At 41.8% G+C, this 27,090-nt stretch overlaps 1 protein-coding gene across 2 annotated transcripts; it reads right to left on the bottom strand.

The window, feature by feature from the left end:
- Nucleotides 1–250: 250 nt before the first annotated feature.
- Nucleotides 251–23,049, bottom strand: SNX16 (sorting nexin 16). Of its 2 annotated transcripts, none has more exons than XM_083747983.1 (8): nt 22,466–23,049; nt 18,593–19,045; nt 16,391–16,477; nt 15,380–15,528; nt 7,468–7,537; nt 3,752–3,888; nt 2,285–2,404; nt 251–1,727 (listed from the first exon to the last, which is right to left on the bottom strand). In XM_083747983.1, exons 2-8 carry the CDS (start codon nt 18,962–18,964, stop codon nt 1,619–1,621), a joined length of 1,044 nt encoding a protein of 347 aa, XP_083604109.1. In that variant the 5' UTR covers nt 18,965–19,045; nt 22,466–23,049; the 3' UTR covers nt 251–1,618. The 2 variants fall into 2 exon arrangements, with proteins under 2 accessions (XP_083604109.1, XP_083604108.1); XM_083747982.1 differs by having other exon boundaries at nt 22,816–22,977.
- Between the last annotated feature and the right edge of the window lie 4,041 nt (nt 23,050–27,090).

The raw sequence follows: 27,090 nt of genomic DNA, 5'->3' as shown, positions 1-27,090 counted from the left end.
CCCATGACTAGTAAGAGTGTTTGTACACAGTTGAAGGGAGAAGTAGCAGAGTGACCTCCAGAACGGTGCTAATATACAAAAATCTCCTGCAATAAAAGGCAGAGAAAATGCATTCCAAGCCAACATTAAAATTTCACGCACCGTGACAAAACATGGAATGTAGATTTCAAAAAGCCAAGGAGCAAGTTAGCCAAGCTCCAGACTCTTTTAAACCCAGCATTATTTTGCAACAGATGACCAAAAAAAGATGTTGTCATGTCCAAAGGTTTATTTGCCCCAGATGGTTTCATACAGTCCTGCAGAGATCTTTGTCCTTACACCCTAAAACACAAAGCGACCATTGAAAATTCCGGCACATGAGACTGTGTGTTAACAGCATTAAACAAAGAAGTAGGTGGCACAGAGAAGAACAAAAGAAGCATTCTTCCTACCGAAAGAGCAGACAAAACAAGGCACTTCCAGCAAATAACTGCTGAGCAGAATGTTTCTGAAGATTCCATAAAGCTGACACACTATTATAACATCTGTAACAAGCAAAATACAAAAAGGCACTCCTGTACAAACCAATTGCACCTTCCCTCAGTCCAAAGGTCGAAGAAAAAGCACAAAAAACATAGAGCCAATGAACTTGGCACAATATTTTCTTTGTTATAAAGTGCATTATTAGGTTCAACACAAATTTTAAAACGAGAGTGAAGCTTATAGTGTGTTCCTGGGTGTACAATATTTTATAAACAAACATAAACTGCAATTAGATCTAGTTATTTAACTGTGCAGAAGTATGGCTTTAATGACTCAAATATCTGTTTATAATATGCATACTTTAAACAGAGCAATTATGCATTAGCAACAAAAGAAAGAGGTAGTGTTCTTTATATAAGGCAAATTTGTTGATTCGGTGATTATGTGGCTGAGTGGCAAAAGTGTAAGGAGATTTAAAGAAAAACAGTTAAAAGACAGCTTTTATATTGTTTTCAAGTGCAGGTGAATGCCCACAGTGTGATATTTCTTTCCGCATTATGAAAACAAATAACATTCCCATTACTGAAAGGTTTAATTTTGGTACTGCAAGCTTTCCTAAATCATTGCATTATAATTTACATATCACTTATTTACATTTATGACTTTAAAAACCACAAGAAATCATATACATTTTCCAAGTCCAGATGGCAGAATTATATTTCCCAGAGCAGAAGTTACATGCCTATATAAAGAATCTGAAAATCCAAATACCAAAAAGCTGTCCATACAAAATGTGAAATATTAATAGCAAGCATGTGATATACAACATGCTACATGATTGGTATATCTACATGTGTGGCATTTATCCTTTATATATGGGTACATATAACTTATATACATCACTTAGGATTCCAACTTGACCTGCCTTTAACCAGAGCTTTTTTATATATTAATATATATCTCTCATAAGGCTAGATAAAGGCTGAGACAAAGCAGCACTTATATCCTTCCTATGCCATAGGTTTCTCTAGATTGGTTTATGTAAACATTCAAGCTTCTGCCATCTCAGCTTCTGCTTGACAGCTACTATATACTTCTGTTTAATGCAATCCAGACATTGACTTTCTTACACTACTGTAAAGGCAGCTGGTAGCATTTACATCTCTTCATCGGTGGTATACGCTACCTCGGCAACTTCAATTTCTGGCACGTGATTTTCAGCCAATGAACCGCTCCAAGATGTTGCCCGATTCTCTTTCTCAGAACTGTAGGGACAGATCAATATGTTTGACACACTTCGGGGGGGGGGGGGATCATTTCATATCTATCTCACGGTTCTGATCAGCACACTTGGAAAACTAATCTCATTTACTAAGAGTTTATAGAGGTAGACCCTTGCCCCGCAAAATATGCTAAGCCAGGTTGCTGGTTTTGTGTTTTATGCCATTTTTTCCCATTGTTTACATTATTAGACATAGATACCTAGACCTCTGGGTTAAGGTGGATCACTGATGCATGCCTATCAGATCATTTCATGTTCAACCAGCATTATCCACGTGCAGCTTCTTCAGCATACCTCCTACTGAAGAGGTACAGCCCTCAACTATTATCCTTTTAACCTCATTTTGGGGCAAGGACTTTTTGAAGGGGAGAAAAGGGCAGGAAACCACAAGTAACATAAATATATTTAATATTTCCAGAGTGTGAATTGCATTTGGAATGTGAATGGCACTTCTACAACAACGTATCACAGGAGACTGTAGAAGTGAAAGGCTTCTCAAAAAATAACCTTAAATAAAACATAGAGAATTTTAGATTGTACCTGTTGTCTTCTTCCAGGGCTCCTTGATCTGCCTCTATTGCAGAGGATTCCACTTCTCCACTGCACTCACTCTCTTGTCCTGACAACTTACGAGATTTCACTTTTCCTAAATTTAAATCCCTGTGTAACGAATTCAAGATACAGCTGATTGGATCCAGAATATCACTTTCACAAATGTAAGGATACTTTCTATTTATAGAAAGAAGAGCATACACAATTTTTGCTAACTCTCCCTTCCCCCAGTGTTTTCTAGGAGGATAAGGGGAACAGGGGGAATTGGTGAAAATTGCCCCCACTGCTTCTTCAAATGTAATTGTAGCTCCTGCTAAACATTAGTTTAGATCCAATCCAATATAGTTAAGCTAGGAAATAATGAAAAAGCACCTAAGCAGAACTTCTTTTAGAAGACTTTTCTACACATAATTATATTTTCATTCCTTTATTAGGTTTAAGACATAATATTGAAATGACACTGATACTAATTAGCAAAGAACTTTCATTACAAATTGTATCTATTTTGTATTGATGCTTCGGCATACTGTTTATCCATTATACACTGAAAATATAATTATATTAGATGTTGAAAAAATAAGTATTTTAGATACTAGACTACAAAATAGGATGTTCATCTACAAAATATTTTGGAAAGTACAGTATTCTGTTTGCTATGCATTTGGACAGCTCTTAAGGTTTCATAATCAGATTGCATAGTAGTTCTTGAGATGAAGGAGCAGTTTTCTCTCTCTGTTTGGATAAGATTGGACAGTCCTTTGAATCAAGATGGCGAACCTTTCAAAACTGCACTGAACCTTTCAAAATGGCACCAATTTTAACTCTGCCTTCATTCCCACCCTTCTTAGAATTCCCGGGCAATGTCAGGTACAAGACTGCTAGTAAGCAATAACTATAAAATTAGCAGCATCATTTATTTCACTAGATTTCAGGTTCATACTGACAGTAAAATAGAAGTCCTTATCCTCATTTCCTCATTGTGAGATTGCTACTTGGAAACTGCTCTCCCTCCCATCATTCCTATCCAAACCAAAGGCCAAGTGGAACAGCTCTGTCTTGCAGGCCCTGCGGAAAGATGTCAAGTCCCGCAGGGCCCTAGTCTTTTGTGACAGAGCGTTCCACCATGTCAGGGCCAGTACTGAAAAGGCCCTGGCCCTAGTTGAGACCAATCTAACCAGCTTGCGACTTAGGACCTCCAAAGTGTTGTCATTTGTGGACCTTAAGTTCCTCCCGGGGCATACCAGGAGAGGCGGTCCCATAGGTATGTGGGTCTTAGGCCGCATAGGGCTTTAAAGGTCAAAACCAGCACCTTAAACCTGACCCTCTACTCCACTGGAAGCCAGTGCAGTATGACTGCAACAAAAGAAGTTTTCAGAAATGCATGAATAAGTGCTCAATGTTTTGGGATTAATTTTTAAATTGCAGTCTAGTTTCAAGAATTTTCTGTCCACTTACCCCAATTGTTTCTCTATGGCGTCTATGTACACTTCTTTTTCGTTTAGCATTTTTTTCAGAACTTCCACCTCTTTTTGCTTTTCAGCAAGTTCCTTTTGCAGACGGTAGTTTGTTTCTTCTAGGGTCTCGCAGAAAGCCTAGAAGAAAAATTAAATGATTTTTTGAAGGCAATAGTTTTGTGTGAGAAATGCAAAGACTTGAGACTGATGATGTTCCCCTACCACAATAGTTTTAATTTTTAATATGCATAAAAGCACACAACCTCATTTTTATTTCATTGCACTGAACACTTTTATGTGGCAGTAATGAGGACAAACTGTATCAGTCTGTCATTTTTTATGCAAACAAAAAACAAAACAAAAACTAACCTCATGGTATACAACAGGACAATGGCTCACAAAGGGACTGTCCTAACCCACATTTCAAAATATTTTCAGAATGACAAGCTGTGACCTACACATGCAGCTGAGAATATCTGCATGACCAGCCACCACAGCTCTGCAGACTTGCATCCTGTAGCAACTTTGCTATTCATTGCACTGACACAATAAAACAGAACTAGGAAAATGTAAGGGAACTACTATGCCATTACAGAAAAAGCATTGCATCTATTGCAGAATCTTATAGTAACAGCCTAATCACAATGAAACACAAAATAACACATATTGGTTTGAATGTGGCTACTGAGAAAGTCCACCAAAAGTTGACATTTTCTGCTAAAGCTAGATAAAAAAAGCATAGGTGAAGCTCACTGTAATTACTTGAGATTACATCTTGGCACACATGATGCTGTCTTGTTGACACACCACATAATTCTACAAATCCCCTTATGGGGCTCAGAAGGTCAACTAAAGATTTTCCCCCAAGTCCCTTGTGACATAAATAAACATTGCAACTACTGTGGAGCCCCCTCCCCCTCAAATAGGTTATCTGATGTTAAAAGATTTTATTGCAGAGCTTAAGATCCCAAGACTGAACTGCAGCAAAGAGATCAGTACGGTTGCAGTAACAACACCCACTCCTAAAGAGACTTACTTGGAAGTAAATTCCACTGATTTTAATGGGATTTATGTTTCAGTAAGTATGTTTAGGATTAAGCCCAACTGGGTTCTTGAGGTAGGAGCTTTTGTAGACATGAGTCCAATGAAAGAGGAAGTTGTCTTCAAAAGCTCATGAGCTACTAAGCTAGTTCATCTCCAAGGTGCCACACAGACCCAATGATACCTTGCCGAGTTTCTAAGGTTAATAGTTACGGTACCTGAAAAGCAAACATCCTGCAAAATTCTTACCGTATTTTTCGCCCCATAGGATGCACTGCCCCATAGGACGCACCTAGGTTTTTTTGGGGGGGGGGAATAAAGAAAAAAAATTCCCCCCCCCAGGCGCGGGGCTGGTGCGAGGGAAGCCCGAGCTTCCCCCGACCCCAGCCCCGAGAACAGCCTGCAGGAAGTCGCGCCGGTCTCCCCAGGCTTGCGGAGAGCTGCGCGAAGCCCGGGTGCGCTCTTCAGCGCACCCCAGGCTTTGGAATGCAGGCAGCTCTGCGCAACCCTCAGGAGACCGGCGCGAAGTCGCAGTGGTCTCCCGAAGGTTGCGCAGAGCTTCCTGAAGCCTGGAGAGCGAGAGGGGTCGGTGCGCACCGACTCCTCTCGCTCTCCAGGCTTCCGCAAAAGCCTGCATTCGCCCCATAGGACGCACACACATTTCCCCTTCATTTTTGGAGGGGGAAAAGTGCGTCCTATAGGGCGAAAAATACGGTAATTGATATTTTGTAGAACCCTTACTGATGTCACAAGGAGTCATTCAAAGTTACTTCCCTTTCTTTAAATGGAACCACTTCTCCAATCTCTAAAAGTGTGTGTGTTTAAAACAGGGTAAAGAAAAATTAAAGCAATATACACACCGCATTTTAACATTTTTGGGGTGAAATGCTAATAGCTTGCTAGAGGAAATAATATTTGATTCAGTGCTTGGGTACATTGCACATGCTATTGAGACTGTCTCTATAAGAAGTGGATATATTTTTCTTCTTGACTTGCTCTATATTTTTGATAGATATAAGATGTTTTGTAGCTGTGAGCTCCCCTTTACCTACACAAACAAAACCATTTGATGCAGAAAATCACAAAGCATGGACTGAGGGCTTACAATTCTTTCTCTTTAAGAGAAAGCCTGCAATTAGCATTAAGAAGTTTGCATTTCATAATTTGTCGCTAACTTCACTAGCAAAATAGCCTATTATGTAATTTGGCAGTGATCCTCATTTGGTGGTGTAGCACATTCAGTTAACCAGGCATCCACCAGGGGCTGGAACAGATACAATGCTGCAAATCCCTTAAACTATGGGACAGTTCTGAAGGGACCAGCCATTTACAAGAGCCAAAATTAACAGGAATTAAAATACTTCAATGGCATTATATTTGACTGAAACCAAGTTAAAATAGTTAAAGTTGTCCTCTAAAAAGCCAAATTCAAAACACACACACACACACACACACACACACACACAGCATCTGTATATATTTTGGAATGCTAACAAAATTCCAAATGACTTAACTTAAAAGTAATTTTACCAAGTATTTGAACTGGACATATTAACATAATGTGTTAAGCTGGTTCATATCTGCTAGATGTGAGCCAAAAAAGTATCTTTCTTTGTTCTTCTGCATGCATTCAGCAAATGGTATTATTCTAATTCAGAAAGACTTTTGGATGGGTTCTGCAAAATCAGATGCCCAAGGAAAACAAATAAAAAGAATGACATACAATCCGAATAAAATATCCTATTTCAGGTAGGAGGAAATAGCAGTGAGACTGAGCAGTGTAACTGATAAATCATGAAGATACACATATTAAAAATATGTGAGAAAATACTTTATGCTAAATATAATTAAACCAGTGAAGGAAAACCCTAAAGTATGATACATGCACAACTGATAAAGCAAAAGGATCATATCGCAGAGCTAGATTTAAAACAATGCATCAAACATGAGTCATCAATAATTATATACCAGGCAGCAGAATAAAAGAATATTCAACAGTCGGAGATTGAGAAAAACTGCAGGAAGAATATAGTCAACTTCTGCATTCTTTAGGGATGTGGGTGGCGCTGTGGGTTAAACCACAGAGCCTAGGACTTGCCGATCAGAAGGTCGGCGGTTCTAATCCCCGCGACGGGGTGAGCTCCCGTTGCTTGGTCCCTGCTCCTGTCCACTTAGCAGTTCGAAAGCACGTCAAAGTGCAAGTAGATAAATAGGTACCGCTGTGGCGGGAAGGTAAACGGCGTTTCCGTGCGCTGCTCTGGATCGCCAGAAGCGGCTTAGTCATGCTGGCCACATGACCCGGAAGCTCCCTCAACCAATAAAGCGAGATGAGCGCTGCAACCCCAGAGTCGACCACGACTGGACCTAATGATCAGGGGTCCCTTTACCTTTACCTTACCTGCATTCTGTTCCCACCCTCATCACCCCAGGCTTTCGTGATCTCTGCTCCATCGCTGCCCTGTCTTTCTGCCTTTGGGCTGCTTGTTGTGTAAATGTACAGTCCATAGATTATTCATTCCAGGCCTTTTTCTATGTGGCAGACATATATATTTTATGTCCGCCTTAAAGAGAACAGCTGCTTCTCCTGTTATAAAGGTACCACATGACAAACATCATATGCAACAGGCCAGTTAAGAGTGTTTTAGTCTAACAACAAAATAACTACTTTACACTTACCCTACTCTCTTCAAGGCTATCAAATGGTCCTGGTGGATCATCCAAACAAAGGAACTCCCTCACTGCAAGACTTTGAAATAATAAAAAGAAAGAAAGAAGTTGGTCTCCAAACAGAACAGCCTAAAGTCAGTGAGAAACAACACAAAACACAGTATTTCTCCGAAAATGAGCAAGTTTGTTTTTATTATAACCAACGTGTAATGTTTCAGTTAGCAGGTATAAATAAATGTTTTCCATACAATTTTCACCCTCCCCAGCAATGGATGCTTGTCTAGTATAAAATGAAATTGTTTAAAACAAAAGACATTCAGGGTGAGGATTTTTTTTAAAGTTTAATTTATCCTGGATTTTAAAATCCGATTAACTCCCCAGTAAAAAGTAAAAAATAAATAAATCTGAATTAAAATACAGAATGACAACAGCCAGGAGTAAGGGAACCGCTAAGAAGAAGAAGAAGAGTTTGGATTTGATATCCCGCCTTTCACTCCCTTTAAGGAGTCTCAAAGCGGCTAACATTCTCCTTTCCCTTCCTCCCCCACAACAAACACTCTGTGAGGTGAGTGAGGCTGAGAGACTTCAGAGAAGTGTGACTGGCCCAAGGTCACCCAGCAGCTGCATGTGGAGGAGCGGAGACGCGAACCCGGTTACCCAGGATTACGAGACTACCTCTCTTAACCACTACACCACACTGGCTCTCTAATCCCATGTCCCAGTGAAGGCTTAGAATTTGCATTTCTCAAATAGCAGATTTCTCTATACTGTACTAAATTGCTTTTGAAACATGAAAACCTTGCTTTTCAAAACAAATGTAAGTTAATAATAGTTGCTTTATGCATACCAAACAGGATCTCCCCCACACTCAAACTGAAGATTAATAAAGATTGTCAATAAGCCTTCACCCAGGATTATCGCCTTATCTGTACACTAGACATAACTGTCTGCCTACTTGTTTGGGGTCAATAAAGACTGTTGAAAGAGGAGACGATAGAGAGGCTTGCATAAACTGAGCAAGAATGACTTGCACTGCTGTATTCTGGAAGATGGCTTTGATTTTTTCTCAAGCCATGTCTAGCCTACGTAACTATTCCTAAACTGTCTCTTTTCCAGCGTATTTTTGACTAGCAAAAGTTTGTTTGATTATTACGGTAAATTTGTACACTGCCCTTCATTTGAGAATCACAGGGCGGTTCACAACATCAAAATACAAAATGAGAACACAAAACATATAACAGCACAAAGACAAACCAAGTTGTATGTGTCAATTGTGTAGAAGCATCTCTTTTGAGGAGATTAAATTAAGCCTTCAACCAAACATGCAAACAAGTGTGCCTGCTGCTTTAAATACCATAAATATGGAGAACACTTCACATTGCAAATCATTTTTATAAAGGAATTCCTCTCACAGATTTGCCAGTTTACATATGCAAAATTTGTTTGTTTTGAAGAAAACAACAACAAAGGACATTGAGCTGCTGGAAATTCTGGAGCAGCAGTCCACACAGGTTGGGACTAAAGAAGCTTGATATTATAAAACATGAAGAAAGCTTGTGGAAAACTGTTCTAATATCACATCTGTAGAATTTCCAGGTTCGTCAGCGAGTTTGTAAGCGAGTGAGAATGTGTCTTTTCCTCTCATAACATCTATTCAGTCAAATGAACTGTCTAGAAAAAACAGGAACAATGCTTCTTTGCTTCATTTGACAGTTATATCACACCCTTTTCCAAACAGTTTTATTTACAGTAGAGCTCTCTTCATGGTTGAACTGCTGTTTTGAAAAGATGTGGAATGAGATCACAAATGCCCATCCTCAGAACATCTTATTATATGAAAGCATTGTTGCCTTCTCCAAGCTTGATTTCACTTGTTCTGTACCTCTTGTAGACCGCATTATTGAGTTTAAGGACAATTTTGGCAATATTAAGCTACAAAATGCGAAAAATACTACAAAATGTGTATCTTGAGACTAATGGTATAAAGCTTTTATGTGGAAGAATGATGATAAAAAATTATAACCACTGAATCCAGGCAATTAATAAGATAAATATCAGTTGGTTTTGGGTAGCCTTGGGTAGCTTTTTTTTTGCTATGATGCCTTTGGCAGTACTATATGTGGTTGCAGTTAAGAAACAAAGTTTTTTGTGCACTAGTGAAAAGAAAAGGGGGGATTCAAGTGTAGGGTTTTGTTAAGTACCGTATTTTTCGCTCTATAACACGCACCTGACCATAACACGCACATCGTTTTTAGAGGAGGAAAACAAGGGAAAAAACATTCTGAATGAAACAGTGGATGTATCATTTTTGTGCTTCATGCTGTGGCCACAGACATGTGATCTGATGGTGAATTTGGGCTGACCCAATGCAAAAATCCTGAGAATCCCTGTGCATCCATGTTTTGTAACCACGTTTTTGCACCATTGCAGCCCCAGGCAACAGTGGGTGCGTGATTTGGGGGGGGCAGGCTGTAGCCATGGACATGCTATGTGATCTGATGGTGAATTTGGGGTGACCCAATGCCAAAATCCTGAGAATTCCTGTGGATCCATGCTTTTTAACCACATTTTTGCACCATTGCAGCCCCAGACAACAGTGGGTGCGTGATTTTTGGGGGGCAGGCTGTAGCCATGGACATGCTATGTGCTCTGATGGTGAATTTGGGCTGACCCAATGCAAAGATCCTGAGGATCCATGTGGATCCATGGTTTGTAACCACGTTTTTGCACCATTGCAGCCCCAGGCAACAGTGGGTATGTGATTTGGGGGGGGGGCAGGCTGTAGCCATGGACATGCTATGTGATCTGATGGTGAATTTGGGCTGACCCAATGCCAAAATCCTGAGAATTCCTGTGGATCCATGCTTTTTAACCACATTTTTGCACCATTGCAGCCCCAGGCAACAGTGGGTGCGTGATTTTGGGGGGGGGGGCAGGCTGTAGCCATGGACATGCTATGTGATCTGATGGTGAATTTGGGGTGACCCAATGCCAAAATCCTGAGAATTCCTGTGGATCCATGCTTTTTAACCACATTTTTGCACCATTGCAGCCCCAGACAACAGTGGGTGCGTGATTTTGGGGGGGCAGGCTGTAGCCATGGACATGCTATGTGCTCTGATGGTGAATTTGGGCTGACCCAATGCAAAGATCCTGAGGATCCATGTGGATCCATGGTTTGTAACCACGTTTTGCACCATTGCAGCCCCAGGCAACAGTGGGTATGTGATTTGGGGGGGGGGCAGGCTGTAGCCATGGACATGCTATGTGATCTGATGGTGAATTTGGGCTGACCCAATGCCAAAATCCTGAGAATTCCTGTGGATCCATGCTTTTTAACCACATTTTTGCACCATTGCAGCCCCAGGCAACAGTGGGTGCGTGATTTTGGGGGGGCAGGCTGTAGCCATGGACATGCTATGTGATCTGATGGTGAATTTGGGGTGACCCAATGCCAAAATCCTGAGAATCCCTGTGGATCCATGCTTTTTAACCACATTTTTGCACCATTGCAGCCCCAGGCAACAGTGGGTGCGTGATTTTGGGGGGGCAGGCTGTAGCCATGGACATGCTATGTGCTCTGATGGTGAATTTGGGGTGACCCAATGCAAAGATCCTGAGAATCCCTGTGGATCCATGCTTTGTAACCACATTTTTGCACCATTGCAGCCCCAGGCAACAGTGGGTGCGTGATTTTTTTGGTGCAGGCTGTAGCAATGGACATGCTATGTGATATGATGGTGGATTTGGGGTGACCCAATGCAAAGATCCTGAGGATCCATGCTTTGTAACCACATTTTAAGTGGGGAGCGAAGGAAAAACAAAGAAGGGACATTAGAGGGGTGTGCAGAGAAGCAGCTGGCTAAGAATGCAGGAGAGGGATTTAACGGGAGGGAGGAAAGAAAGGCAAAAGTTTCCCCCCACCCAAGCCAGCCATCTCTCTCTCTCTCTCTCTCTCTCTCTCTCTCTCTCTCCCTCCCTCCCTCTCCCTCCCCCCCTCTCTCCCTCCCCCCTCTCTCTCTCCCTTCCCCCCTCTCTCTCCTTCTCCCCCAGCAGCACCGGAGCTTGCCTGGAGGGGAGGGGCTTTCCCTGCTCTTTGTTCCGTTTCAGCAAACACAGCAACGAAACAGAGGAGGCTGGGCAGTAAGACCCTGAGGCAGAATGCAGGAAAGCAGCCGCTTTCTCTTTCGCTTCTCCGTGCAGCGTGCAGTGCCGCGATTTGATTTTTGCATGATTTTTCGGCTCCAGGGACCACACATTCGCTCTATAACACGCACAGACATTTCCCCTTCCTTTTTAGAAGAAAAAATCTGCGTGTTATAGAAGGAAAAATACGGTATATTCTCAACTGAGGTTGTAATAAGCTAAAAATATACATTGATCTGTGGCTAGAGGCAGTACACCTTTCTGAATACCAGATGTTGGAGACAAAATGCAGTACAAAAGAGAAGAGTGCTGCCTTCGTGCCATACTTGAGAGTTTATTAGAACCAGTTGATTGGCAGCTGTTGGAAACAGAATGCTGGTTATCTGTTAGATGCAGGCTGGAGCAAGTCATTTCTTATGCTCCTATGTGTGATTTATATGATTAGGATTGTGATGCAAAAGTTCATTCAAATGCATTTAGAACTTTAATGGAAGCAACAGCAATATTGGATTTCCTCTCCTCTTTCCAAACCATAATGCGGTGCATGTGGGGAAGGGAATTCCATCTTTAACTTACAGTTTTTGATTGAGCAAGGCTGTTTACACAGACTCAACTAAGCATTACTATTTTAGCTCTATTGCACTAAGATAGGCAATACTGATAGAAGCAGAAAGTATGCTTCTTCTACAGAAAGCTGCAACGAGAGCAGCAGAAAACGCACACACACACACGCCTTTTATGAACAGCAGAGCACTGAATCCCATTTTTACATTCTCCTCTAGGATAGGGTGGAGCCACAAGTGACTCTGGCCCAGCCTGTCAGAAGAATAAGTAATCCAAGCATCTGTTTTACAGTTTTAACACCTTTCTCCAGTTTCCACAATATGCAGAAAGAAATAAAAAGGTAAAGGTACCCCTGCCCAGAAATACTCATGAGCAAATAAAAGGGAAAACTCTCTTGAGCAAGTCTATTAATGTCTCCAGTACACAGCTTGCACAATGTGTATTTCTGATATTCATTGTGAACTTATATCCCTATTAAAAATCATCCCAATGAGGATGTTACTTTAGGATGCACACTTTTACTGTACTCTTATTCATGGTGTTATATAGTGAAGAATCTCACTAACAAAATCCTGTTTAATATTGGGGCAAGAGAACTGGTTCACAGAGTCTTGAACAAGTGTTGCTGCTTTGCAAACCATTAATGAGAACATTTATTCTGGCATAAGAAGCTCAAGACATCTTGAAAGAATTTGGAAAACTCTACAGGCTAGTCTATTAGCATTGAAGTGCAGAAGTTAGAAGTGACAGAAAAATATGAGTTTATTTGTTGCGTCTCTTGTTGCGTTTTAGGTTGCATTTTTTTATAAAAATAAAATCACACACAAACATAATTGCATCAACACTATGCAGTACAAGCTCTTAGCTGAACACTGGGTCTACAGCCTATTGTGGAGGAATTCTGTATGGTTGTTGCTGTCACAGCTGCAGCACAGAAGGCTACAATTTCTGTGAGAGACTCCCAACATGCTATCAGATGGCACAAACCTCTAAAGGACAAAAGTTCAAGAAGTTCATATATAACAGAGTTGATAGGAACTGAAAGTACCTGCTAAGAGGCACTTCTGTCACTACTTTTCAGCTGTTATATTGAAGCAGAAGTAGCTAACCTGTGCTTTTAAGATTACGCCCAAGCCCTATCAGCACTAACCATTGGCAACAACTGGAGAACAACTGCTTAACCACTCCTGTACTGAAATGTTCAACAATAGTGGCAAAGATAAATCCCCCCCAACCAATTTCTGATCCATTGAGAAATTGTCACGACTTGCAGTCTAGCTCACCCAGCCATTCAGGATTGTACTACAATTACTCATCCATAACCAGCCACCATTAACACAAAGACACTGAAATGGAACATTTCAGCTTCAAGGTTGGCATTTAGAATTCAATGTACTGCCAAATAGCACACTGCTCATAACATATGTGGTTCAAGATTGCCTAAAACTAGAGATTCTATAATTAAAAACAACAACACATGGTTTCAATTGCAATGCCAAGCTCTAAAGCATTCATAAAAGAGTATCTTCAAAATTACCCATCTTAGAAAGCATATAACAAATACAGGCAGAATCAAAGGCATTCCATTCAAATCTGCATTTTAGAGAGTTTTAAAAAAATCTTCTTCTTATATGTATTTTTAGAAACTGAAAAATAAAATTAACGGATAATCCCCATATTGTAGCTCCACATGCTGAATACACAACGCCAAACAGCCAACAGCAGATTTTTTGTATATTTAAAGACTTTAACAACCACCTTCCAAATACATTGCTCTCACAGTGTGATGTATAATAAATAGAACGTAATACTACATAAAACTAGAAAATTTAGACACAGTTAAAGTACGCATCAACAATTAAAGCACAGCAGACTAATCAAAAGTGAAATGAAATAAAAGCATCTCAAAAGTTACCTTAAGAGTTATGTACTTCTTGGGTGAGGCAATTCCACAAATGTGGAGCCGCTACTCATAAGGCCTTGTCTCTGATATCTGTCCATCTTATTGATCAGCCAGAGACCTGGGTCTCAGAATTTGGTCTCAAAGCTTGAGCTGTCTCATACAGGTGCAGTCAGAGCTTTAAATAACTTTGATTCACACCATTTAGGGCATGGGTAGGAAAACTAAGGCCCAGGGGCTGGATCGGGCCCAATCGCCTTCTAAATCCGGCCCATGGACGGTCCAGGAATCATTGTGTTTTTACCTGAGTAAAATGTGTGCTTTTCTTGAAAATGCATCTCTGGGTTATTTGTGGGGCATAGGAATTTGTTCATTTCTTTTCTTTTCAAAATATAGTCCAGCCTCACACAAGGTCTGAGGGACAGTGGACCAGCCCCCTGCTGAAAAAGTTTTCTGACCCCAGATTTAGGGTATCTTCTTATCTACACAAATACATTCCTGACTTCCTTTGGCCCTTTCTCTGCATCCCAATTGCTGCAAATCCTGTAATTTAGACAGATTGCCACCCTGCTAGCGGCTAGAATGTAGAAGTCTGAAATATTTTTAAAGACCTCTCAAAACTCCTTTAGCAATTTCCAGTCTTAAACACATTTGCCCTTTTGTAACCTAAAATAATGCAAGTTCCTACACTTTTACTAATTTTCAGTTTCAACAGCTTATATATTGCTTAACTCTGTTGTCTCAGCAGTGCTGAGTAACAGTAAAGTTGAAAAGATATAATAAAGATAGGTAAGTTAAAACCAATAACAAAACTTACTTAAAATGCCTAGTGACATAAAAGGGCCTCCACTAGGTGTAAGAAGTACAAAAGGGAAAATGCCTATTTCATCTCACCTGGGAGGAAGTTCTACAAAATTGGGCCCACAATGCTGAAACTGTGGCTGTGCTTTTGAGCCATCGACGACAACTAACAGCTACTCCTGCAAGGGCTTCAGGGATTAGGCATGGATATATGGAATTAGGTGGTCGTCAAGATTTCCTGGACCACCGTTGTTAAAGTCCTTGTGAATTGATACAAGAATCCTGAACCTGGCCCAGCAACATATGTGCTGGTGTTAGTCTGGGGGAGGGTTTCTTTATTCACAGAAAGCAGTTTAATTATTCCTTAGTCTAATTCTGGAAAAGCAGGAGTACAATTTAGAATAGTGGGCAGTAGAGCTCAAACCAAGTATTAGCAACAGCTAAAGGGGCTCTTATTCTTTTGTTACCCTGTTAAGATAATCCAATTGGTAGAAGGAGAGAATCACATACCAGTTAGCAATGTCTTTGTGAGCTACTAAATTCTGTAAAAATGCTTGGAGTCCCAGCTGTCTATCTTCCAGAAAATCAGGATTGTAATTATCCTTGAACCAGCGCTTTGGTGGTAGTGCCAATCGGAAACCAGGAAACATATCTTTGAGCTGAAAAAAGCAAACCAAGTAGATAGTAAGGAATTACACTTTCTGCAGAGAGTGTTTGTTTTTTCCTTTGCTTTTTATCTATTTCTCTCCCTTTGTCTTAGATTAATGTGCAATGGGTTCTTTTGCTGAGATTTTCTCAGCAAAGAGAGGCAGGTCAAGCTGGTTTGAAGAGTAGCAACAACATATCAAATGCAATACCAGTGCCCCAATACCTGAAAACAACCACTATCTATTAATTCACGTATAGTGAAAATTTGGTGCTTTTTCAAAAAAGCAGAAAATTGTGAAAATTTGAGCCATGCCACTGCACTATTCCTCTGTCTTTTGTGGTACAAACAAATGGCTAGTCAAGAAACACATTATGGGAATGCATCTTGTTAGAAGAATGTTTACAACAATAGGCAGATATATATGAATCTTAGCAAATTAGCCTTCTCTTGATTAAGCAAGGGGTAGCATTCAACATTAATGAACATGGAAGTTAGGCCTGTTCATTTTTAATGTGTGTACTCTGAGTAAAACTTAGTTGAGTGCCACCTAAGATTTTGCAGACCAAACCAGGGCTGGGGGGAGGGGGGAAACCAGAAAAAGTTAAAGGGCTTGCAGGTATTATTTTCAGGTGTCAAATATGCAAATCACCCTGTGATCTTCAGATCAAGTGTGGTATAACCATTTAATAAAAAAAGTAAATAAATACGGCGCTGGAATGGCTTTCCAAATACCATTTAAAAGTAGTGCTTCTCGGTGAACTTACTAGTTCTATGGCAAAACAATTGCTTGTTTTTCTCATTCTAACTTTTCAAAGTTGGAAGCAAAAATGTTAATCTGGTACATAAATAGCTGGAGATCAAGAATTATATACCTTGTCATTAAGCCTGGAGAAGTCCGTATACCTTCTAAAAACTACCCAGTTTTCCTCTGGATTTTTCTTTACAAGGATTTTGTAAACCTGTTAAATAAAAAAAAACTATTATAGCAGTTTCAATAAGTTGTGTGAGCATTTTAGTCATATTACACTATAATTACTAGGAAGCTGACATAACTATTCTTTCAGAAAGGAAGCAAGCGTTATCAAAGTTTGCCAATGAATATATTAGGTAAAGGTAAAGGTACCCCTGCCCGTACGGGCCAGTCTTGACAGACTCTGGGGTTGGTGCGCCCATCTCACTCAAGAGGCCGGGGGCCAGCGCTGTCCGGAGACACTTCCGGGTCACGTGGCCAGCGTGACAAAGCTGCATCTGGCGAGCCAGTGCAGCACACGGAAACGCCGTTTACCTTCCCGCCAGTAAGCGGTCCCTATTTATCTACTTGCTCCCAGGGGTGCTTTCGAACTGCTAGGTTGGCAGGCGCTGGGACCAAGCAACGGGAGCGCACCCCGCCGCGGGGATTCGAACCGCCGACCTTTTGATCGGCAAGCCCTAGGCGCTGAGGCTTTTACCCACTAAAGTATAAAAAATGAACAAATATTTCATGCAACTATAGAACTGGTATTGTTTTACTGCTCCCAGGAGGAACCAATTCTTGGAATTTGGATTTTCTATTTTAAACTATTTTTTACAATCATAGTGCATTTCAACAAGATACCCTCATCCTACCTACAATGAGTCACTCATCCCAGCTCAGGTTGAACTGGGGTAAGGGGCAGACTTGCCTCTGTTCCAAATTCCAGTTGCCTCAATCACATGACCTACCAATGGAATGGCATTTAGACTGGCAGAAAGGGTAGTGCAAGTCACACTGTTATAAAGTATTGTTTCCCCTCTGTCAGGCTTGGGCTGGCTCTGCTCCTAGATTGAGTTTGGAATGGTGTAATTTATGCCATCCTAATTTATGCTGGGTTCCTATAGTTTGGCTTGCACTGTTAATCAGAATCAAGTCTCAAAGATCTGAATACAGTACTGCTTCCCAGTAAATTAAGGTTAGGATTAAAAATCTAATGCATATTCAAAGTATAACCAATGAAGTAATTTCTACTGAAACATTATGGTACATTGCAATAATCTGCAATATTAATTTACGATGACTCAGATGAATGGGAGAACTTGTTGGACTATACCCCCCTATTTGGTATCTAAACTACTGGTGTCTGCATAGATTGTCTTCTCCTTTTGTGATTTCAGTGCAGTCCTATAGATATCCACCCAGAAGTGTCCCACTGAGTTCAATGGGTCTTACTTCCAAATAAGGAAGTATATAGGACTGCAGCCTAAATTACCATAAAAATTCCTTTTCTGTGATTTTTTTTAAAAAAGTGTTGTTTACACAGAACAACCACTTCAAAAACACAGCCTTGGTTATCCTCAATTGTTGAATCCAGCTCAGACTGCAAAAAGTAATTAACACCGCTTTATGTAATTCCAGCCATGCTGAAGCTACCCATGTGTATAAAGCTGAGCAAGGTTAAAATTTGCAGAACTGAAAGCATTTATTGTTTTTAGTAGCTCAACAGTGCTGGAATCAGCAAACTTTTATACAAGTACAGATGGCTTAATTAATTAATTTCAAGTATTTATATTCCACTTTTCAATAGAAAAGATCACAAAGCAGTTTAGCGGCTTATAAACAACCAACCAACAATAATGGTAAAACAATAGAAATACTGTATGGACATTATCAGAACCCATAAATTATACAATATATAAAGCATCAAACCCTGCGACACTTACTCAATACACTTGCACCTGCTCAACTTCTATGTCTGCTCACACATCTGTACCTCAGTCCATCTACTACACCTGCATGCATTCACCCACACTCACACATTCCACAACTGCAGATCTCAGTAATCCCAAGTACATACACAAAGGCCAGACCACAACACTGGTAGCCGGATACTATGAGGCAGTCATTGTCCAGAATATGTGTCAAAAACAAAATAGGAATGGGGGTGAGGAATCACATAGTATGGAAACGGCATCTAGCAGGCAATTCAAGAGCCATTTCAGAAAGCCAGTGAAGAGACCCATACTTACTGTGCAGTGTGATTAGTATTTTTTAAGGATTCTGTGAATCTTTAAATGATGTGTTACTAGTTAAAATTCCTGAAGAAAAAAGCACAACTTACAGTGAATTTTGCCCTCTCTTCCATCACCTCATAACCTAGTATCGTAGGCGTAGCAGGCCGATCTTCCCAGCTCCCAGAGTTTATGTTTTGCTCACTATCTTCCGATGGTTGAGTGCAATATTCCATAGATGTGTTCGTACCTATAAATTTAGTCCTAACAAGCGGACTATTGCAAGGAGATGAAGTGGCACCAATTGCATCAGGGACACTCCTCTTTTTAAAACTACTGATAGAAGATTCCTCTAGCTGTGCTTTTGAAGAATCTGAACATGTTGAAATGCTCCCAAGAGATGATCTTCTTTGGTTTCTATTCGTGGTAAAACTAGTAGAACTTCCTATAGGTATTGGAACAGGAACATATGGAGTAGCCATCCTTCATTAGCGACTGTAAGTAAGCTTATACTTCTTGACTGTAGAATTTATGGAACTCTCATTCACGTTCCCTTCCGTTATCTGGAAATAAGAGAAAGTAGGTTTTCAAACAAACAAAACTTTTTATAGAGACATTCTCATAACCTTATTTAAAACATGGAAATTCCTCAATGTCTGTATTAAGCAACAACAGAGTATGAATGGCTTTATAAAGAAACGAAAACTGGAAAATAATCTCACACAATCAGAACGTAACTTAGGGTTGCTACATGTCACAAAGTCTTACAAAATGCTTCAGTAAATTCTCACACCCCAGGATGCTGGCCTAATCCTGCCTGGTACATCCTTCTTAACTATGAGGTCATCTTCTGCTTCATCCAATTCAAATTATTTTAAATTCCTGCTACTGTCCTCATTTTTCACATGGTCCTTCCCCTGTCCACCCCCTAATATTCTTAAGAGGGTCTCTTCTGCAGTCTTCAGAGAGTAGCTGGAAGTGGGGAGGCACTCTGCAGTTTGAATCTGAAATTTTAGATGCACTAACAAAATTCCCTGTCACAAAATGTGCCTAGAACAATGGGAGCTTTGGACACTGACTAGCATATGCAGAAAGCAAAATCATCCAGCGTAGATATTTTGATAAGATGCTGAGTAAAGCGGAAGTATGTTCATTTTAAATGAGCTGGCTATCTGATGTATTATTTAATATAGTTCTACCACATTTCACTGCAAGACTCATTCCATCCAGTGAAAACAGAAAACAAATGAACCTGAGTTTCTGAAGAATAGTTTAACATTTTAATTTTATCCACACTTTTAGTTTCATGCTTTTTGGGGAAAGCAGAAGTTGTATAATTAAACAGTATGATTAGCAAACGTAAAGAAGAATAAGCAGCCACACTGATGTTCTTCTCCAAAGTGATGATCTCCTCACAATGATACTACAGAGACTGGATTCCAGGATCTCTGAATCATCAAATGATATTCAACAGCATAAATTATATCAACCAAAATTCCCACTTAAAACTGGAAACACCTGTAATCCAACTACTACATGGACTCAAAAGTCAAATAATTTGAAGGTTCACTTTTATAGTTTTCCCAACTCAAGGACTGTATTGACTTAACTGCAGGAAGTAACCTTCTTTATATTATTTTTTATTACATTAATTAGTTGCTTTTTCTTGCCAAAGGCAATTCAAAGTAACTTATGGGCAAATGAGCAAACAAACAAAATTCCAATAGATACATTTACAGTAAACCAAACCAAACCAACTTTAAAATAATACATTAAAATACATTTCAAACACCTACAAAAGGCCAGACAGAGGTCAAAGGACTGGTTAAAGAGGAAAGTTTTTGCCTGGCACCTAAAAATCTATATTGATGGCACCAGGTAAGCGTCCTTAGGGAGAGCATTCCACAAACGGGGAGCCACCACTGGAAAGGCCTGTTCTTGTGTTGCCACAAGATGATAAAGGCTACCAGAGCATAGACAGCAGAAGTCTGGTTATCCTTGTCCCAGATAGGAGCATAGCTGAGCCACCAGCTGAAGCTGATGGAAGGCACTCCATGCCATTGAGACAACCTCAGCCTCAAGCAATATCAATGGATTTAGGAGTATCCCCAAGCTATATACCCGCTCCTTCACAGGAAGCGTAACACCATCAAGAGCAGGCAATATTTTCTTTACTACAGTCGTACCTCGTTTTGTGGCCGGGATCCATTCTGGAGCCCCAGCCGCTAGCCAAAAAGGATGCAGGGCAAAGCGCCATGTCTGCACATGCGCGCGGAGCGGTTTGCGCTTCTGCGCATGTGTGAGTGACAAACCTGGAAGTAACCAGTTCTGGTACTTCCAGGTTTGCTGTGGACATTCACTGGAACGGACGCTAGACGAGGCGGACGTTCATGGAGGTATTGCTGTATTTCAACCTAGTTATCTCTTTTTAACTCATTCTCTCTCAGCTATGCTTTCTCTTTTCACCACCATTTTAGTGCAGAGATTAATATGGAAGCAATTGACTGTTGTAACTGTAGATGCGACTCAATAGCAGAAAGCAGGGAAAGGTGCGCTCTGCACCTGACAACCCACTGCAGTGTAGTTGCTGCTCCTTACTGGCAGGGAGAGGAGATGTTGGCACTGTGGGGCACATCAGAAGGAGCATCAGAGTGACTCCACCAGTGCACTTTCACAATGTTGATGCCCCTGTCAACTTGCCGCCTCCTTCCCTGGAAGCAGCACTGACTCCACTACAGGGATGTCATGTGCACAGTGCCTCCCTTTGGCAAATACTGAGTTCCACCTACAGCCATTTACTCCCACACTAATTTCTGCAGCAAAGTACTTTACTCCCTATTGAAACAGCCATAGGAAAGAACAGGGCAGAAGGAGGTATTGCAGTTCCTCTTTGATTTGTTCACATTCTGGAAAGGCATGTAAAGACTATCCCACAGTACAAATTCCTTGCTGTGAGGGAGGGAGTATTATGGATGATGATACTTAGCTCAACTATTCCTACCCAGAAGAAAAGAAAAGAGTTATACTCTGTGTGGTTTACATCTGACAACAGTATTTCTACTGCTGTACAGTAGAAATTGTCTTTAAAAACACAATGCTAGCAGCATGTCCAACAGTAATTCTAGCACTAGGCTACCAGTCCTGATGCACCCAGATCAACAGCAATGGTTACTAAGATCTACAGGTGAAATCCTTCTTGTGGTTCTGTCACCACAGGAGGCCTACAGTGGGGCATGGCAGAGCCTTCTCCATGGTGGCCCCTCAGTTATGGAATTCCAACCCCCTTGAGATAAGGCAGACACCATCCCTGTATTTTGGCATTGCCTAAAGGATACCTTTTTGCCACAGCTTTTGTGCAAAGTTTAGGGTAGTATTTCATTGGATATTTAGTAATATTTCCAAGTATTATTAACTCTTGTGTTTCAGTTGTGGTTATAAATGAATGAAGCATAAGTAGTGACATAAGCTTTTATGGCAAAAATTCCATTTCATTTGATCCATGAAGTGTTAACCTAGACTGGAAAAGATAAATACATAACTATAAAGAAAATAAAGAAAAACCCTGCATAGGGCAAAAGGCTAATGAAAATCAAGAGACCGTCTGTTTGTTAGATTTATATCCCGCCCTTCAACATGGTGAAGGGCAGGGTGCAACCCTAACAAGCAAATAAGCCAAATCATTACTCGAGATGTTTACTAGTTTTTGCATATTCAGTTGCCAGTCCCGTGCATCTGACGAGGCTCCAAAGACCACAAAATTCAATCTCCAAAGACCACGAGGCCCCAATAGACCACAATAAAGCCCTTTCGTGGCGCCACAAAACTCTCTCGCTCCCCCTCTTACTTTGGCTGTGGCCATTAGTTATTACTGGGGCGCTGAAGCCGATTCCCCGAACCGCAGGGAGCAGCAGCCTGCAAACTATCAGCGAGCGAAGGAAGATTTACGAAGGAAGATTTGTGAGCAACATTCTCCCAAGGCCCACCTTCGTTTCCTCGGGGTGCAGTCGACGTGTGTGAGCCCCTCACCCTCCACCAGGGGCTCGGGACCACCGTCCCCACCGCTCCACAGCTCAGCCGGTGGAGAAGGAGACTCGCGCTCTCAGGGTCGCGGGTTCGAGTCCCGCGTTGAGCGAAAGATCCCTGCACCGCTAGGGGCCGGACTAGATGACCCTCGCGACCCCTTCCCACTCGACGATCTGCGGTCTGGGCATTTAGTCACGCGACGCCTCCTGCCCTTCGCCGGCCGCCCCGGCCCCTGGTCCTCCTCCCTCCGCACTCCGCTTGGCCAGGCGAGGCCAAGGCGCTACAGGGACGCGCTCGCGGCAAAGACTACCTGTTGCGCGCCGGAGGCACCCTCGCCAGCCGCCCCTGCCGAGTCCCAAGAGGTACGAGCCGCCACAAGCCGCCGCCACGGTTCCTCAGCCCGTCTCCGACTACAGTTCCCGGGGTGCACCGCGGCCAGACCTGCTCTGCCCCCTCCGCGGACAAAACACCGCCGCTTGGAAGAGAAAAAAACTTCAAGTCCCGACAAGCAACGCGGTCAAGCGCGCGACCCGTGAATCGGCGTATTCTGGAAAAGCTGGCCGAAAACATTCCACCTTCCTTCCGCCACCTGTTCCCGCATAGCCCGCTGGGATTTGTAGTTCTGTGGGGGAAAGAGAGAGGTGTCTACTTCAGGAACAGGTGGCGAGAAATAACTCGCTGCGCAGCCCAGACTGGCCTAATGCGGTGGTGTTTAACCAAGGGCAGCAGATCCGGTTTTAAAGTTCGCGCGGCTTGCGGCTGTCTCCTAAATTCACTTTTCCGCCAGGGAATGTCAGGAAAAGTGTCGCGTCTCCATGTTTTCCTTCCTGCCAATCAACTGCCGCCCTCGCAAAAAGCAAACAAACAAGCCAATCCTCGTGATACTTAAAGTTTCACAACTGCAAAACTAAATGCACTTACCTGGGCGCGAGTTCCATTGATCCCCAACGGGGCTTAGTTCTGCGTAGGCAAGTACAGGATTGCACTGTCATGCTTGTTTTTTTGTTTTTTTTTTAACTACCTAGGTTCGTTTTAAACCCACCCCTTTAAAAAATAAATAAACCAAGAAGCCAGAAAACAAATGGATTTGTTTAATAGTGGTGCCGGCTCATAACTGATGCAAAAACTGAAAATTCCCTTTGTAACCTGAGCTTCATTTCCATGAGAGAGCAGAGTACTGAAGGTGTCTGGTGCTTTTGTAGTATTTTCTGTATTCAGTTTAATAATAATAATAATTTATTATTTATACCTAGCCCATTTGACTGGGTTTCCCCAGCCACTCTGGGTAGCTCCCAACAGAATATTAAAAACACACTAAAACACTAAACGTTAAAAACTTACCCCAAACAGGGTTGCCTTCAGATGTCTTCTAAAAGTCAGTTGTTTATTTCCTTGACATATGATGGGAGGGTGTTCCACAGGGCAGGCTGCCACTACTGAGAAGGCCCCCTGTTTGGTAAATAATATATTTAAGTAATATATATGCATGCAGCTGGTTCCCAAAAATCAGAAGCTTTGGTGCTTTGTCCTAGGCTGTTGGCCATGCTAGCTGGGATTGCTGGGAGATGTAGTTCATCAACTTCTGGAGGACCAAAGGTTCCTCATACCTGCCAGGGAGGGAGCCAGTCCACCCTAAGATACTTAGCCTTCAGAAACTCACAGTGCTCTCTCAGTCTTTGGTGTCTCCAAAAGTGAGACTGTCTTACTTTTTTCTCCCCCCCCCCTCCTGCCACCTCTCCCTCCCTGAAATGTGATTTCAGAACTTACTCTTGAACTGAATGTTATGTACTGAATTGAATAAGATCCAAACTGCAACAGTCTGATTGGTCCTAGAACAATAGGATTAAGAATGCAGCAGTCTGCTTGGTCTTAGAACAATGCAGCAATATGATTGGTTGGCAGGAACCACCCAATCATGCTCCAGATAGAAGTGAATCCACAACCTGATTGGCTTACAGTAGAATTCCAGAATTAGCCAATCATGTGCAGCCCATTGTGTAAATAATGTATATAAAGCAGATACTTTGAGGGGACTTTCATTCATTCCTCCTCACCACTATGAGCTGAATAAAGAGCATGAAATCACTTTGCAACTCTGAGTATATTTCACTGAATTTCCTAATTGCCTATTGAGGGAACTGGGCAGTTTGTGCCTGCAGTTCTTTATACACATCCTTCAGAGGCTTTCCCTGGCATCCATAATGTCTTTCTGCTGCTCCACCCACTGAAATTTGGCTTCAAGAAGCATTGTGTTGTAGCCAGTAGAATAGATTGTGGTGTGTGTGTCATGCCCACAAGTGTTTCTCTGGTTCGCACACATGCCCACAGGCTCCAAAAGGTTGGTAACCCCTAAGTATACTTCCAACCAGGCATGTAAGGGTTGCACTGTAAGAAACCTAACTCTTAGGTGAAGGCTTTCTGGGAAATGATATATAATGAGCTGAAAAAGGTATTTAAGTATACCTTCCCTAAGAAACCAGAGGCCTTTCTTTTGGGCATTGTCGGCCAGAGTGTGCAAAAGAAGGATCGAACCTTTTTTATGTATGCTACAACAGCAGCAAGGATACTCATCGCCAAAAGCTGGAAAACTCAAGATTTGCCCACACTGGAAGAATGGCAGATGCAACTGATGGACTATATGGAACTGGCGGAGATGACTAGCAGAATCCGAGATCTGGGAGAAGAACTGGTGGAGGAGGAATGGAAGAAATTTAAGGACTATCTACAAAAATATTGTAAATTGTATGAATGTTAAGAAAGATGTAAGATTAGCAATAGAATGGCTCCAACAAATTAGTTACAAGGAATACAAATCTAATTGTAATTGACAGAAAAGACAAATTTTGGATAAATTGTTATAACTAAGTCTCCAAAAGAGTGATTTAAATTCTAAAATTTTAGATTTAAATATTGGAAAAATATACTATATGAATTGAAACAAGTTAATAATTTGCTAGTAAAATTTATGAATTTAGGATGCAGGAACAAGAGATGTGAGGAAGTCCAAAGATGAGAATGAAATGTGGATATTGAAAAATACTATGTTATTATGTATGTTTTTTATTGTGTAAACAAAAACTTAATAAATATTATTATATAAAAAAAGAAACCTAACTCTTAGTATTCTTTTGTTAGGGCATTGGTACTCATTCCCAGCAGTCAAGCTGGCACAACTCATAAAGCTATATCTGTTGTGACGTGGGGTTTGTGATTTCAGCTCTCTTGACATAATATGCTGGAGACAGTTCTCTAGTAACACTTCTTTATTAAAGCAACAAGACTGAGACTTGAGGAGGGAAGAGCTACATTTATAGGGACAGGGAACTAGCTGGAAAGGATACATTTTGGAGGGAACAATATCAGGCAATCACAGTCCTGCCTTTTGGAGGCAACCAATAAGACAGAGGATCCAAATACAGCAGCTTAAATGAACCAATAGTAGCTGTACCCTCTGGAACCAAAAGGCAGTCACTTTACCCTAATGCAAATACAGACAATAATAATACAGATATAAAATCCTTTGACTCAATACACAACACCCCTCCCCCCTAGTGAGCACAGCAGACGTAATCTCTCAGGTACTGTGGGGTCCTACAACTTCTACTTGATCTCCTGACAACAGGTGTTGCCGGTTCTGGATTGGGTGTCACCTGTGGTAGGGGGGCTGCTATAGGGGTTTCGTCAGGAACAGATGGAGTCCCAGACATCTCAGGGTCCCCTACCTGTACCTCGTCATCCTGAGGACCAGCAGACCCTGGTTCATTTGCTGAGGGCCCTGGTGACTGCACCTCTGGGCCATTTTCACCCTGGTCTTGCAGCTCTGCGTCATTAGCCAGGGATGAATTATCAGACTCCTCTCTGCTGAGCGCCCGGCGCCTCAGCTGATCTATATGTCTCTTCCAAACTTGCCCATTTTCCAAGGTCACATAATAGGACACAGGTCCACTAGTCCGGGTGACCACACCAGCCACCCACCGCGAACCTTGTGAATAGTTCCTCACCCAGACCAGATCTTCAGGGGCGAGATACCTTGTTGTGTCAGTCTCAGCCTGGGGGGTTGCTCTTGAATTACGGTTTGGCATTTTATCCGGGTGGACATAATCCAGCACCGTTACCAGTCTTCTACCCATGAGCAGCTCAGCTGGCGACTTGCCCGTTGCAGTACACGGTGTCGCATGCTGCAAAAATAACATTCGCGCAATGCGAGCTGACCAGTTACCCTCCATTAAGCGCGCAATGGATTCTTTGGCTGTTCTTACCATGCACTCCGCCTGCCCATTGGAGGATGGGTGAAAGGGCGCGGGTGTGACCCCTCTTATGAAGTTATCAGCCAAGAATGCCCTGAATTCTTGGGATACAAAAGCTGCCCCATTATCTGATACAATGGTCTCAGGTAACCCGTGGGTTGCAAACAGCTGCCTCAACACCTTGATTACGGCAGCTGATGCCATGCTAGGGACCATCGCCACTTCTAACCATTTGGAATATGCATCGACGATAACCAAAAAGACCTTCCCCTGGAATGGCCCAGCAAAATCTAAGTGCAGCCGGCTCCAGGGAGATCTGGACTGCTCCCACCAGTGAA

This window comes from Podarcis gaigeae (assembly GCF_964106915.1).
Source record: "Podarcis gaigeae genome assembly, chromosome: 7".
NCBI classification, from domain to species: domain Eukaryota; kingdom Metazoa; phylum Chordata; class Lepidosauria; order Squamata; family Lacertidae; genus Podarcis; species Podarcis gaigeae.
Note: the sequence above shows the minus strand (reverse complement) of the source record. Positions and strands in the feature narration are given on the sequence as shown.